General features: G+C 41.4%; 2 protein-coding genes and 1 long non-coding RNA gene across 5 annotated transcripts in view; 1 reads left to right on the top strand and 2 right to left on the bottom strand.

The window, feature by feature from the left end:
• The window catches only part of LOC119482079, a 23,695-nt gene extending 16,547 nt beyond the window's left edge, over positions 1-7,148 (bottom strand). The window contains exon 1 of the long non-coding RNA XR_005205358.1: positions 7,049-7,148. This is a non-coding gene — a long non-coding RNA (uncharacterized LOC119482079). The remainder of the gene's footprint in view (positions 1-7,048) is intronic.
• On the top strand, positions 678-12,214 carry LOC119482071 (zinc finger protein 239-like). Of its 3 annotated transcripts, none has more exons than XM_037759473.1 (4): positions 678-837; positions 1,364-1,580; positions 2,336-2,459; positions 12,099-12,214. In XM_037759473.1, exons 2-4 carry the CDS (start codon positions 1,468-1,470, stop codon positions 12,156-12,158), a joined length of 297 nt encoding a protein of 98 aa, XP_037615401.1. In that variant the 5' UTR covers positions 678-837; positions 1,364-1,467; the 3' UTR covers positions 12,159-12,214. The 3 variants fall into 3 exon arrangements, with proteins under 3 accessions (XP_037615401.1, XP_037615399.1, XP_037615398.1); XM_037759471.1 differs by lacking the exon at positions 12,099-12,214 and adding an exon at positions 6,489-7,691; XM_037759470.1 differs by lacking the exons at positions 678-837; positions 1,364-1,580; positions 2,336-2,459; positions 12,099-12,214 and adding exons at positions 2,480-4,436; positions 5,601-5,760; positions 6,489-7,691.
• LOC119482180 (zinc finger protein 658B-like) overlaps positions 11,349-15,168 on the bottom strand; it is a 16,961-nt gene continuing 13,141 nt past the window's right edge. Inside the window, exon 5 of the mRNA XM_037759603.1 lies at positions 11,349-14,334. Within this exon, the coding sequence (XP_037615531.1) occupies positions 13,354-14,334 (981 nt within the window). The 3' untranslated portion in view covers positions 11,349-13,353. The remainder of the gene's footprint in view (positions 14,335-15,168) is intronic.

Here is a 15,168-nt window from a genome sequence, read left to right as displayed (position 1 = left end):
AATTTCAGTGACCCGTGATACACGCTATCCAGCATGCAAAGTCAATGAGCAGAAGCATTCATATACAACACATCTCCATTGTCAATAACAGGTAAAAAGGTAGATTCCACCAGTTTCTGTTTCAAACAAAAAGAAAAGCAAGACTCGTTTCTGTAGTAAAATCCTAATAAGAGCTTCAGCTTTTAGTGTAATAAGTGGGATAATGTACAGCCAGCGGGTCATCGTTGTGAAAGAAACTCCTTCAGGGCGATGAGAGTGCAGCATCGCCCTGTCGGGGATTCTTTCACAACAATGACCCGCTGGCTGTACATTATCCCTTAAATAATACCAACAACTAGACCTATAGAACAAATTTACCACAAACATTCAACATCAACACATCTGGAGATACGTGGTTTTCACTGGACAGGAAGGGGATGAAAAACTGTCATCTGTAAAGTAACTAAAGCTGTCAGATAAATGTAGTGGAGTAAAAAGTACAATATTTCCCTCTGAGATGTAGTGGAGGAGAAATAGAAAGCAGCAGGAAATGGAAATACTCAAGTAAAGTACCTTGAATTAAGTACAGTACTAAAGTACTAAATGTACTGAGTTAATTTCCACCACTGAATAAAATGACGTTGATTAATAAAATCCTATGTGTACCTGTTGTTCCCTTCCTGACCTCCAGGTGGCGACTCTCTTTCACTTTAAAGTGAAAAACCAGACCGACCGGAAGTACTTGTAACCGGAAGTGTAGTTGTCTCGTTGTGATCTCAGGCTGTTGTTTCGTTAGCTGACGAGCATCTTTGTCCGTTTCGAGGCGGCAGAGCTGCAGGTGAACCCGCACACACTCAGGTAAACACTTTAATAATGTTTCTTTGAGCCGGAAATCAAAGTGAATATAGCGTTAGCACGCTGGGCTAGCTGCGATGCTAACAGCTAGTTAGCCTGTTAGCTTCGGCCTGCTGCTGTGTGGCTAACTGCTAGCGTTAGCCTTAGCTCACTTTAATGTGTGCTCGTGTTATCTGATTGAACTTCCGGTTCCTTTGTGTTTTAGTCCAGTTTGAGAGGAGTTTCTCAGTTTGTCTCAGTCGCTTTGCTTCGTTTCTACAATCATCCTCAACATTTGTAAACAGGAAGTGCGTTTCTCCAAACAGCTGGTCCAAACCTGTCTGTGTGAACTGTCTCTTTAACCAGATCACACACATTGAGGCTTTTCTATGTGGTCTTTGATAGTTTCCATGGAAACCAGAGCATTCCTCAGAGAAGAGCTGCAGCTGTTTTCACGCTAACATGGACCATGTTATCAGCACTACGTGGATGGGAGTAAAACCAGAGGAGACAGCAGGACCTGAATATCTCTGTGTGCTTTGATTTGTAGTGAGTCCAGGACACCAGAGTCCAGCAGTCAGAGTGGAGACCTGCTGGATCTCAGAGACCAGGACCAGGAGCCCGTTTCAGAAAGCAGCTTTAACAAACTCTGAGATGGAAAAGTGTTCGGTTCCAGAACAGCTGATCAGAGTTTGTTCAATCAAATGTGAGGATGAAAACAGCCTTCATCAATGGAGCTCTGATACTACGATTCACCACGGCAACAGGTAAATAAGAGGCAGAGCCTCCATCTGAATCCAGTCCACCTAGAGATATTAATGCATGGATATGCTGACTGTGCACATTTCTCTTTAAAAAAAAGTCCCAGCAGGGAAAAGTTTCAATAACACAATGAAGTTGAATTCAGTGTTGTCCATGAATTCATCTTTTAGCAGACTGACATTTCCTTAATGGATGATAAAGTGGTGAATGTGATTGTTTATTAGACTGTAGCCTACATTACATTTAAATATATTTATTCAGCTTTAATGTGACGGGACAAAACACAGGAGCAGCAACTGAAGATGAACAGTATCACATCTATCCATCAGAGACAGAGAGACATGACTGTAAGCTCACAGTCTGATCCAGTAATAATGTGTTTGGTGATTTAAAGGTTCAATAGAGTAGAGTTTAATTAGTTTGGATCTTGGCTCAACAGCATTCAGTGACTTTATTTCAGCTACTTCAACAAATGGAGTCAATTTAAACACAGTCAGAGCTGCAGACTGGCCGCTGTCTGTGTCACAGTGACAGTGTCACAGTCACAGTGTTTTAAAAAAGGACATGCAGCGGTTTTATTCTGAGCTGAGGGCGACTTGATGCTGTGTGATATTTGAATGTTCAAAGAAATGACTGACAGCACATAAAAGAGCAACTTGAGACAGTCCAGAGTAACAAACTAATATCTGACACACAGTAAACCTTCGATACGGACTGAATGAATGAGGAAATAAAACACTAATCACACTTTCTGAAACAGAGACCAGGATCAGGACCACTACAAGAGCGACATGGAGGAGGACCAGCAGAACCCGGACCAGCGGAGCAACAAGGTCCCCAGAAGACCAGCAGCAGGCTTGTCCTCTGATACCACCGATGTTCAGGTCAGTGTTCATGACTTCATGGCTTCATAACAACACTAAAGACTCGAGGAAGAGTCAATAACTGAATAAATTACTGTTTAAATGACACAAAACTGATGTTTTTACCCATAAAACTGCGTTGAAGGAAGTCACCACTTTTATTGTGTAGTAGAGTAACGTGATGTCATATCCGTTTTAAAACCAAAACAAAGCCGAAGGTAGAAAGCAGAAAAAAATGGAGGGTCTGCGGGGAGACGACCTGCAGCCTCACCAGTGTTTCCTCTATATGCAAGCAGCAGCACCGCTGCTAAAATGCGACCACCGCTGCTGAATGTTTTTATGAGAGGAGAGGGCTCCGTCTCATCTCTTTAGAAACTAACATTTTAGTATTTTATGGTACAGACGCTTCATATCCAGGTCAATTCACACACCTGTGAGTAAAGCATATAAACAAAAATCTTTACACTTACCTGAAGTCAGCACAACGATTATAACAACAAGCACCGGGTAGATGTCAACAATGAAGCATCAATGCTGATCACGGATTCAAGATTATCATTCGGCGAAGGAAAAACAGTCCTGCAACTTCAGTGTCGCACAGTAACGTTACAGACAGCAAACTAATAACTAACTAACCGGAGGAGCGCTTGAACTCTCGGTTAGAAAGCAGCACATTTCCTGAGTCATCAGAGGCTTCCCCCACACGTTTTTTTTATAACAAAATGTCTCATGATGAGTCTACGAGTGCTGTTTTTATGCTTCGTGTGGACGGTGCGCACACGCCTCCGTGTCCTCAGCGTCTCTGGGTGGACTCTTCAACCATTTATCCATTGTAATTTGAGCTATTATGACTTTCTGCTTGTTGTTAACTAGTAGTTGTGTAATGGACCGTAGTTGATCCATATGGACACCCCTTCCCCACGGTTCGGCACGCATGTGAACTGCAGCTTAATTACACAGTTTAACCATCATAGTGTGAAGTTTTAATACCAATCAATATGAACCGATATTCAGTAAATATATGCGATCATGAGATCTGCATTAATGCTTTCTAGCCGCCGATCCCTGATAATGCCACATTGTGATCCACAAATCCTTGTTTAAAACTTGAAATCGGCAGGTGAACATGAGAACATGCACCGATTGTTTTCTTCATCCTGGAGGTGGGCCTTATAACGCGCAAAAGCTGTCAATCTCTAAGACAAATTTGACAGATTCCCTCAGAGATATTAACGTTATATTATATTATTTGGATCGGATTCCCTTAAAGAAACGTCAGTAGTGTACGTTATTTTATCATTGAAAATGTCATTAAATTAAAGTAAATTAACACTGTTTGATAAGACAACAGTTCATTTATTATGTTCAATAAAAGTATTTTCCTAAATGTTGAGACACCTCATATGTAGGCCAGACAGACATTTACATGCTGATTACTGTGCACAAATGTACCGTAGTTATGTAGCCTACTGAGACCTCAAGAGCTATGGTGTAGCCACGCCTGTGCCACCCAAAGAGGCAGCTGGCACACCCAAAAATCAGATGCAGAATTAATTTTTAATTATAGCATTAGTAAAACGAGTTACTATTACTAAACAAAACAACCCGCCACTATCCATCAGCAGCCGTTCTATATTTCTACTAGTGGAAGTTGGCAACCCTACACACACAGTTAGCAGGAAAAAAGTCATGAGCAGTCATTGCATGTGGCCGGGTCTTGGAGAGGCTGTACAGAAAGCTGCCGGGGACGATAGAAAACGGAGCTGCATTCACTTGACATCAGAGTTTCACTCTTGCGAATTTCCGACCAGCCATTACTTTTCATAAATATATACTGAGGTGGCAGCTGGGGTGGCTGTATTAGTGTTAAAACTGCCAAAAAATGACCTTGGGGGATCGCATAAAGACCCTCTCCATCTTAAAGTCCCGGGCTGGATTTCAGTCCCAGTCCACGTCTGGATCATGTGGCACACCCAGTTTTCTGATGCACACCCAAAGTTATTTTCTGGCTGCGCCAGTGCTCAGGAGCCCCTCTGGTGCCGGCAGACATAGAAGCTGGTTCAGTGGTCAGGGAATGACTTTCGGCGCTAACCTGGGACTACAGAATCTGGTTGACTGTGTCCAGCTGGCTTCGGGACGTCAAACTGAGCCCAAATGTGTCAATGTGAGTGGCCAGTCAATTCAAGAGGTCCTGACCAACAAGCAAGGGTTTTGTATCAAGAGTACAGATGTTAATGGGATGCTAGAGAGTCATCTCCTGAAGAGTGATGCCAACCCAAGAGCATTTTGTGATGGGCGACTTATCCTGTGTGTAGCTGGTAATGCTTATGTTGCAGGTTTCAATTTGCAACAGCTTACAGAGAGAGAGCATTGCTCTAGCAACCTCTGCAAAAGTGCTGGAACACATCAGGCTTATTTCGGAACTAGAGTCAAGCAGAGGAAGGTGCTGATAAAGCCCCCAATAACTACTGAGGTGTATATGCGTCAGGCGTTACCCTTGCGGAAAAAGACCGGCCATTCCACACGGACCATACCGTTATATTTACCTCCTTGCTTGGGGTTCCGTTCAAACTATACCTTTCTTTTTGGAGGGAAGGTACTTTGTTGCCTTGGCCTGGTCTGTTTCTGGAAGCGGCCTTGGCTACCACTCCCCTGGTTCTATTGACTACCCTGCTGGAGAGGTGGCCGCCTAGGCTTTTCGTTGCCTTCAAGCGCTAGGTCTTGCTTTCCGAGGTCTGAATCCCCAGGACTCTGGCGTTGTCCTCGTACCTCCTAGCAGGATGCGCGTATGTCTCCCATGCCATTTGATGTTACCCGTTGGATGTTAACTGCAAATAACTTCTTCTCATACAAAAAAATTAACTCCTATCGCTCAGATTTTTTACATGACGAGTTAGGACCTTCTGATGAACCCATAGTGTGAGGTTTGATCAATGACAAATGCAAAGGTCTTAATGTCTTTTTTAATTTCTGCATGTGGTGATTCACTTCCTCATCCTTATTCACTATTAGGTATTTATGAGGAAGCATCCAGACTTGATGACATATGAAAATCTCTTTGAGGTGTGGCTCTTTTATTATTTTGGAGATGTGTTGAGAAACAAATTCTTCCTACTGGAGAGTCAGCTTGGTTGGGCTTATCTCTACTTTCTTATTAAGCAGTAAAACAACGACTTACAAGATTTCTAATAAAAAATCACTGCATTCTCTGTCAGTCCAACGAGCGGTGACGCAGCACCCAGTACGTTACAGTGTGAACATCCTCAATGCCGTGCAGCGCGTGCAGTGGTCCGTTGCCTGGATCCAGTCCGGGGTGCGCAAAGTAAGTTACAGAAGCACATGTCAGACCGGGACGCCGACAGTCCCACCGTAGTTCCGCTGTCAGTCCAGTCCGGTGAGTGAGTTTGTCCCGCTGGGTCCCACTCACATACACACAGCGGTAGAAAATTGAAGATGACATTTGGGCATCATGATTGGACCAATCCGCTATCAATCTTGTATTCTGCTGGTTGTTGATTGGTAAGAAGCTAAGGGAGGTTATCCGCCCTTGGAGCATCATTTAACGTATTTTGGCCAATCACAGACAAGCATGAAAAAATTAAATGCATTGAGTTGATATAACATTTCATGCCCTAAGGGAGGACGGAGGGTCCTTGTCCTCCTCTACCCCATGATGCCCATAACCACTTCACACAAACAGGCTGCCCTTTCCCATCTGCCCTGCAGGTGTCGCAGTTGAGGCATTTTAGAATTTATTATTTATTAAATAATGGATTTTTTTCAAAAAGGAGAGAGAAAAATATTTTATAAATGAAACTGAGATTTGGTAATGACTTATTTCAGCTAATTACTCTTTTTAATATTTTGATGCTCTAATTTTTTCTCTTAACAGAAAATTAAATTGAATGAAATTATAGAGAACATTGCTGCATGAGGCCCATTGTGGGTTATGTTCCACAGACATGTTCTAAATGTTATTTATGGTTTTATCCACCATTGCATCTCACTGACTCTCTCTCTCTCTCTCTGTATGTCTGTCTGTTGCTATAGAAACAGAAAGGAAAAGGGGGACTCAAACGTCACAGCTGTCAGCACTGTGACAAATCATTCACAACATCTGGATATTTAAAGATTCACGAGAGATTTCACACTGGAGAGAAACCGTACAGCTGTGATCAATGTGAGAAAGCTTTCACCAGTAAAAATAGCCTAGAAGTCCACCAGTATGTTCACGCCCGAGAGAAACCATATCAGTGTAATGAGTGTGGGGCAACTTTCACCACTAAAGGTTATCTAGAAATCCACCGGCGTGTTCACACTGGAGAGAAACCGTACTGGTGTGACCAATGTGGTAAATCTTTTTCTCAGGGTATTCACCTTAAAGAACACCAACGCATTCACACTGGAGAGAAACCGTACAGCTGTGACCAATGTAGGAAAACTTTTTCTCGGGGAGATTCCCTTAAAGACCACCAACGCATTCACACTGGAGAGAAGCCGTACTGGTGTGACCAATGTGGTAAAACCTTTTCTCATGGCAGTCACCTTAAAGAGCACCAGCGCATTCACACTGGAGAGAAACCGTACTGGTGTGACCAATGTGGTAAAACTTTTTCTCATGGTAGTTCCCTTAAAAAACACCAACGCATTCACACTGGAGAGAAACCGTACTGGTGTGACCAATGTGGTAAAACCTTTTCTCGGGGTCATCACCTTAAAAAACACCAACGCATTCACACTGCATCGTTGTGAACATTTTTCAGAGCCTAGCTAGCTGTTTCCTCCTGCCTCTTCTCCATGCCCTTATGGCTGTGTTATATTCTGGAGAAAGATCAAGGAGGACATTCACATTCGACACCTGAGACCATCTTTGAACAGAGACAGGGGTTACCATCTCCCCCCGAATACAACCACCTGTTATCATGTGACTGTGCTGGACTAGCTTCATGTGATGACAATTGAGGAAGTTTAAGTGCTGATGAAGACCATGGGATATGGTCAAAAGCTCCAAAAAGAGAGTATGTGAGCCTTGAGTTTAAAATGATTTGTTCCGGATGCGTTCCCATTATTGTTTTTCTCTGCTTCATACATATTCTCTTGTTCTTATTGTTTTGTAGTTCAACATTATATTTTCCTCCTTTGTGTAGTTTTCATTGAATAATCTTTACTTTACATTTATATTCAGTTTTTATTTTCTATGACTGAATGTCGTTTTGAATCTGTAAATGTTTTCATTAAATTAGTCAACACAAAGAGATGCTCTGACTCCTCATTTGAAAATGTTTCCATCAATCAATATTTGTTGAGCTGCAAACAAAACTAAACATTTCCGCCTGAAATCAAGCAGCCATTTTGTTTCACAATTTACTGGCGGTAAATGGGCTACTTGCACAACCACTTCCGGGTTCTACTTAATACTGCTCAACTGTTTCCGGTTCTACACCCGATGTTTACAAGAGCTCCAAAAGTTAAGCATCACTGATGTTCATCGGATTTGCAGGACGACTAAAGCACCAACCAGCAAACTCGATAAAGGTTTCAAATTATATGTTATATGTATATATGTATCATATATACACAACTATGAAGGTAAAAAAACGACTATTAACAGACTGACTAGCTATTGCTAGCAAATGTCAAATGCTAGCTTTCGTTTTAGAAGCTCGCTAACAGTAACTAGCCTGTAATCCGTCTAACGTGAGGTAATGCTATGTGCTCTATTTGATGTTAATTCTCTATATCATTATATCATGTTTTCCTAACCAGTGTTATATATCAGCCTTAGCTATTTGCGTTTTGGGTTAACTAATGTTAGTCTTGTTTTTAGCCACTGTGTATAAGAGTAGGTAATGTTACCTTACTTGCTACTCATAAAGTACTATGGATGTGTATGGAAGTTTTTATTGGACTTTATTAGTTGTAATCCACAGAAGACATTCCACAAATGTGTACCATGATATGCAAATATTTCACTATCCACAAACATGTATTTTTGTATTTGTGTTGTGTAAAGTCACATCCATAAAAATACAGGGCGATTTGCAAATACGCATAACTTACTCTGTAAATACGTATTTTAAGGTTTACATGTAAAGTGATATCTACACATTTGTGCATCTATTTCGCATTTGCAGATCGCTTCCTGTGGATTTATGGGCCACATGACATTTGTAACTTTCCTCCTGTTTGTTTACAGAATTTTGTCCGATTGGTACCGCAGCAGATCTGTAGATAATAGTTGTAATCCACAGAAGACAATTCACTAATATGTAACATGATCTGCAAATATTTCACTACCCACAAACGTATTTGTGTTGTGTAAAGTCACATCCACAAAAATACAGGGCGATTTGCAAATACACATAACTTACTCTGTAAATACGTATTTTAAGGTTTACATGTAAAGTGATAAACACGCATTTGTGCATCTATTTCTACAAGTGGAATGCTATTTGTGCATTTGCAGATCGCTTCCTTTGCATTTGTGGGCCATGTGACATTTGCAACTTCCCTCCTGTTTGTTTACAGAATGTTTTCTAATTGGTACCGCAGCAGATCTGTAGAAATAATCTGTAAGTAAGAGGTGCATTTACTAGCTCTACCAGGAGGGGCGACATTCCCTCACATGAGCTGATAGAACTAAAGTCTAGAGCTATAAAAGAAGAGTAAGGAGACAACTACCAGCCTGGCTTCTGGAGGTGAAAGATGACATGGAACATCTTTATTGAACGCGAGCCAGCGTCAATGACTAAATCAGTTTGATTGCATTGTTTTCTATTAGAATGAACTAACTTGCCGCGAGAGACGAAGCGCTGCGCGGCGTGCAGGTTTTGTCAGACGCCCTGTTTCTATTTATTCCTTATTCCAAAAGATGAGGAACGGCTGATTGGTGAAATTTAAATGATATAAAGAAATGATGTTATCTGATACGATACCTCCTCATTTCACTACAAACACCTAAACACCCATCTCTTAAGTAGTTACGTCTCTAGTCTTGACCGCACAGCTGATAGCTACGTGGTTTGTGTACAAGGCGTGACGTAGGTGCTTTTTCACGTGATTATCGATGTTATTAGGCTATAAGTAAATAAAAAGACAAATCTATCTTCTTATCTTGTTTACTTAAAGCCTAATAACATCGGGCACTATGTCTCAATATGCACTTATGTTACGACATATGTCGTATGTTATGTTACCATATCTATGGTTGGGGCGTGTAGCCTTATTGCATGGAGCAGATTAATAATCAATCGTTAATTATAATATAAAAATATGTATCTATAGGTAAAGGGACTGTTTGTAACTTTTCACACATAAATCTACCGGGTCGGGATCCCATTCACGCTCGCATATGCGCGCTCGCGTATGCGCGCTCGCGTATGCGCGCTCGCGTGTGGCCGGAGTCTCACCTCCACACGTTCATGCGCGCTCACTCCACACTGCAGAAGACTTCGTAGCTCTGAGAATATCTAGTGAATGTACAGTGGACGTTTGTGCGGAAATAAATGCTGCAGCTCCTCCAGATCAACAGAGGTTTCCTGTGTCTTGTGAAGTGACAGGGCTCCGCAGCGAGAAATGTTATCCTCTCCGACTGGGTGACGGTGTCACCCTGCGGGCGCAGTTGGGAGGCGATAACGTTTCTCTTCCTGCTTCAGCCCCGGCACCGACCCGCTTTTCAGACAGCTGCCATTCCAGGGAATCACTGCTCAGCTGGCCGGTAAATAGAGAGGACATCCATACAGAGCTCAACCACGACAGAGTCTGATGGCTGTTACTAAGGTCATGTCCAGACTCCAGTGGTGGAATGTTACTAGGTACATTTACTTAAAGGGACTGTTTGTAACTTCTTACATGTATAAATGATTGCGGGTCGGTGTCCCATGCGCGCTCGGGTGTGGCTACGCTGTTCAGACAAGACTCCAACACAAACTACACAGAAGCACCAAAACCACAATGTTCTATCTAGTGAGGCCCGTCTTGCAAAACAGTGTTGGCCGCGGTCAGAGGATGTGGGGGATACCGTAGCTTTGGTCTCCAGGGCCGTAGTTTCTGCTCCTCTGCTCCTCTGCTCCTCTGCCTGCCTTCACTCACACAACACGCTCGTTCTCGCTCGCTCTCGTTCGATCTCGCTCCCTCTCGCTCGCTCTCTCGCTCCACCTCTCACGTGCACACTACACACTGCAGAACACTTAGTTTAGCTCTGAGAATATCTAGTGAATGTACAGTGGACGTTTGTGCAGAAATAAATGCTGCAGCTCCTCCAGACCAACAGAGGTTTTCCGTGTCTTGTGAAGTGACGGGGCTCCGCAGCGAGTTACGTTATCGTCTCCGACCAAAACTCCGGTGTCTCCCGTTCCCTCCGGCCGCGGTCGGGAGGCTGAGGCAGGAAAAGCCAACACTAGGATCAGCATTGATTCATGGGGAGACCTTCGTCTGGTCAGCTAACATTACTGCCAAGCAGCTGAAATAAAGAGTGATATTGTGGTTTTAGCTGACGTGTGTCACCTCACTGTTTTTAGCGATACTCGTTCATGTCTGTTTAGCAAGCGCGAGCCCAACGCTGACTTTCGTTGACTGAACTGCGACAGGTGTTGCTGTTAACAAGCATTTCTGAAAGTTACAAATAGTCCCTTTAATAACTCAAAATTATGAATCATAAACCCCTTAATTGTTGCAAAAGGTGAAGGAAAGTGATGGCACTCAGCTACATACACAATTAGTTTTAATATCAGAATGAAACCTTATATTAAATTAAATTATTCAATTTAAGACGCCACCCAATTTTGAAAAAAAGGGAAAACCTTTAAATTTTATATTAATCAATTGAATCTCATAATCTCAGGGATGCTACGGAGTTTTTAGGCATAGTGATTGGAGTTGTTTTATATACACACACATCAAATAACCAAGTTCTTTATAATGACATTTTTATTTACCTAACTACATGACTAAACTACTAACAGAATATACTGTAACTGAATAAATGTTAAAATAAAATGAAAAAGGAATAGAATGATAAAGGATGAATGAAGGAATACAGTGAATACAACGATGAACATTTATGAATAGAAACAGATCAAATGTGACCAGGTCAATTCAGTGACTGATATCTCTGAATTATATTTGTCGCTTGACGTTTAAGCGCATCAGTTAAATTTAGTTTTAGGTATTAATGCACCGTTCAGCAGTTGGATTTAAGAAGCACCAGGGAAGATTATGAAGCAGTTCCATATTCTAAATTTAGGGATGAGTTCAGGTTTTAAGCTTATTGATGGATATCTCAATTATTCTTATATCTAATATTAACCACCAATTTCTTAAACTAACCATATTCATTAATTGACTCTAAATTTGTTTAGTAGCCTAATCATCAAACTCTTTCTGATTTGCAGATGGGAGGTTGATCTGTTTACCGGGAGTGGTAACAGGTTCTGTCTGGACCTCGGTCTGTTTCCATCTCTCTGACATTGCTGGAGATTGTCGGCGGACACGTTCCCTCGGTGAGACTTGGCATGAATCGTTTTCCTCCCTCTCCATCTCTCTCTCTCTGGTGGAGCGGGTCTCTGAGCCATTTCTTCTCGTACCTGGAGGGGTCTCCCGGCATCATTGGCAGTTAAAAATCTCCCCTATTTAAAGTTTTTCCTTCTCTTTTCTTCATAGTGGCTGGAACCAAGTCTTCGGCACGTTGTGTGGATGCAAACTTCAGGTCTCAGCAGCTGATGGGTCAGCAATCAGGGCAGAGAAGCAGAGCAGTGAGAGAGATGATCTGGCTTGCAGGATTCAGAGTTCTTTAGTCGTAGTTGGAGTTAGTGTAGAAGAAGCCATTTCAGGTTCTTTTTTTCAGGTCGGCTGGATGTCGATCTCAGCATGTCATGAAGTATTGGGCCCACAGTGGACATCCGGACCTCAGGACGGGCAAGCGGCCCTCTTTCATCAGAGTTCATGTAGAGCAGAGCAGAAGACACAGAGACTCTGTTGACTTCTTCTTATCATCTGAGGAAGGGGTGCAGCGTTCAGTTGGCGGGAAACAGCACTCCTCCCATGTTTTTTTTATATTGATACTTTCAATTAAACTTCTTTTGCAGGATTGATACTAATTAATTTGCTTCACAGGATTTATTCTTCCGTATTTGACATCTGGGCTTTATTCGCTGCAGAACGGTACCAATCAGCTATGTGATATAAACCACTAAATAAAACCTGATCAACTGAATTAAAATGATAACCAATTACACAACATAGATACACCTTGTTATCATAACATGTAGGTATACAAACACTACTACAGACAGGCCTATATATGTAGATATACAGTATATGTGCACTTATTTCACAATAAATGAAAGGATATAATTGATCTCAACATGTGGCACAGATCTGTCTAGATGAGAGCAAGAGGCAAAAGGGTAGGGGTCGCTCCCATGAAGCAGACACGTCTATGAGACTGGGCCTCAGGGAGACAAGTTACCAACATGACAGTTAGAATTCAGCTTAGATGACATAAAACACATGTGCTCACATGTAACAGTAAAAAGGGGTTGATTTGTGTATGGTTCACAAACAACGTTAAAAGTTGTAATACACTATCAGTAGATTAAAAACATATATTCAAAAATAGGACTAACTGAGGCATTAGCGTGCACACGAATTTCTGTTTTATATCTCCGGGGACCTATAATATACATATGTAGAAATAACATGTCTGTAGGCTGGCAAGATCTAACCAAGTGATTAATATAAAAGGAAAGTTTTGATCTACAAGCTTTAGTCAGTGTAACTTGTTTCGGCTTAATTTGTTATTGTTTAAGGAACAACTTGTTTGTTTATTATCATGCATATTTGAGTTATATAAATTGAAAATGATTGACATAGATAAACAGGCAGGAAGAAAAAGCTAACTGGGCTCTGAAAACATTCAAAACGCTGCAGTGTGAATGCGTTGGTGGGATTTAAGGTGACTACTCTGAGAAAAGGTTTTCCCACATTGGTCACACCAGTATGGTTTCTCTCCAGTGTGAATGCGTTGGTGGGCTTTAAGGTGACTAGACCGAGAAAAAGTTTTCCCACATTGGTCACACCAGTACGGTTTCTCTCCAGTATGAATGCGTTGGTGGGATTTAAGAGAACCATCCCGAGAAAAAGTTTTCCCGCATTGGTCACACCAGTATGGTTTCTCTCCAGTGTGAATGCGTTGGTGGGTTTTAATGGAACTGCCATGAGAAAAACTTTTACCACATTGGTCACACCAGTACGGTCTCTCTCCAGTGTGAATGCGTTGGTGGTCTTTAAAGGAGCTACCATCAGAAAACGTTTTCCCGCATTGATCACACCAGTACGGTTTCTCTCCACTGTGAATGCGTTGGTGGGATTTGAGGTTATCAGACCGAGAAAAAGATTTACCACATTGGTCACACCAGTACGGTTTCTCTCCACTGTGAATGCGTTGGTGGGATTTAAGGTTATCAGACCGAGAAAAAGATTTACCACATTGGTCACAGCAGTACGGTTTCTCTCCAGTGTGAATACGTTGGTGGTCTTTAAGGGAACTATCACGAGAAAAGGTTTTCCCACATTGGTCACACCAGTATGGTTTCTCTCCAGTGTGAATGCGTTGATGTGTTTTTAGGGAACTCTGGCATTGGAAAACTTCCCCACATTCATCACAGCTGTAGAATTTCTCTCCAGTGTGAATGCGTTGATGTGTTTTTAGGTGACATGATTGAGTGAAAGCTGCCCCACATTTATCACATCTGTAGGGTTTCTCTCCAGTGTGAATACGTTGATGTCTTTTTAGGTTATTCCCCGAAGCAAACGTTTTCTCACATTGGTCACAGCTGTGTAGTTTCTCTCCAGTGTGAACTCTCTGATCAATCAGTTCCTTTCTTCCTCTCCGTTTCTATAGTAACAAACATATGGAAAGAGAGAGAGAGTAAGTGATATGCCATGGTGGAGCGACCTATCTAGAACCATAAATAACATTTTGAGCATGTCTGTGGAACATAACCCACTATGTTCCAATAATCCAACAATCATAGATACCAAGAGACACAAATTAGAAACTTAATAATAAATAAAGCAAATATAATTTAAGGTAAATGAATCAACTAATCACGAACAACTAGTAGGGAAACAGGATGACGTTAAACATTTTAATTGAGAAAAGAGTGAGTTTAACAGAGGCCTACATGGAAAAGAAAATGTCCAGACAAAGGGAACGAGACAAGTTTTGATTTTGACTTTGTGCTTTATTAAACAGAAATTGCCACCACAGTGATTATTTGTGCATGTGTTGTGATAACAGCTGGTAGTGATAGTCAGTGCTCGGATTAACTTCACCATTCACTTCATAAATGTAAAGTAGTCTTTAAATACTGACATTTTGAGTGAACAACCCTTTTTGAGACTTTATTAATGGTTCAGTTATTGGTCTGTGATCCCAGGATGGTGCCCCGTTATTATTAGTATGTATTAATAATTTCTTCAATAGCAATAATTTTATTGATATTAATAATTTTAAATATTTGCTAATAACCAAACATGCTTCTACCAAATATCAACACTTTGGTTCCCCGTGAGAGGCTATCTAATACCAGCTTTTTTGCAATATTTATGCATAATAATCCAGAATTATCAAGTTTGAGTTATTTATTTTTCAGAAATCTTGATTTTTTACATTTAAATTTGCACACGATTTGCAATTTGGCTTACTATTTGGTTTTGAAATCCCCAC

The sequence above is a fragment of the Sebastes umbrosus genome, chromosome 22 (genome assembly GCF_015220745.1).
Source record: "Sebastes umbrosus isolate fSebUmb1 chromosome 22, fSebUmb1.pri, whole genome shotgun sequence".
In the NCBI taxonomy this organism is placed as follows: Eukaryota; Metazoa; Chordata; class Actinopteri; order Perciformes; family Sebastidae; genus Sebastes; species Sebastes umbrosus.
The sequence above is the reverse complement of the archived record's forward strand: the minus strand, read 5'-3'. Positions and strand labels throughout refer to the sequence as shown.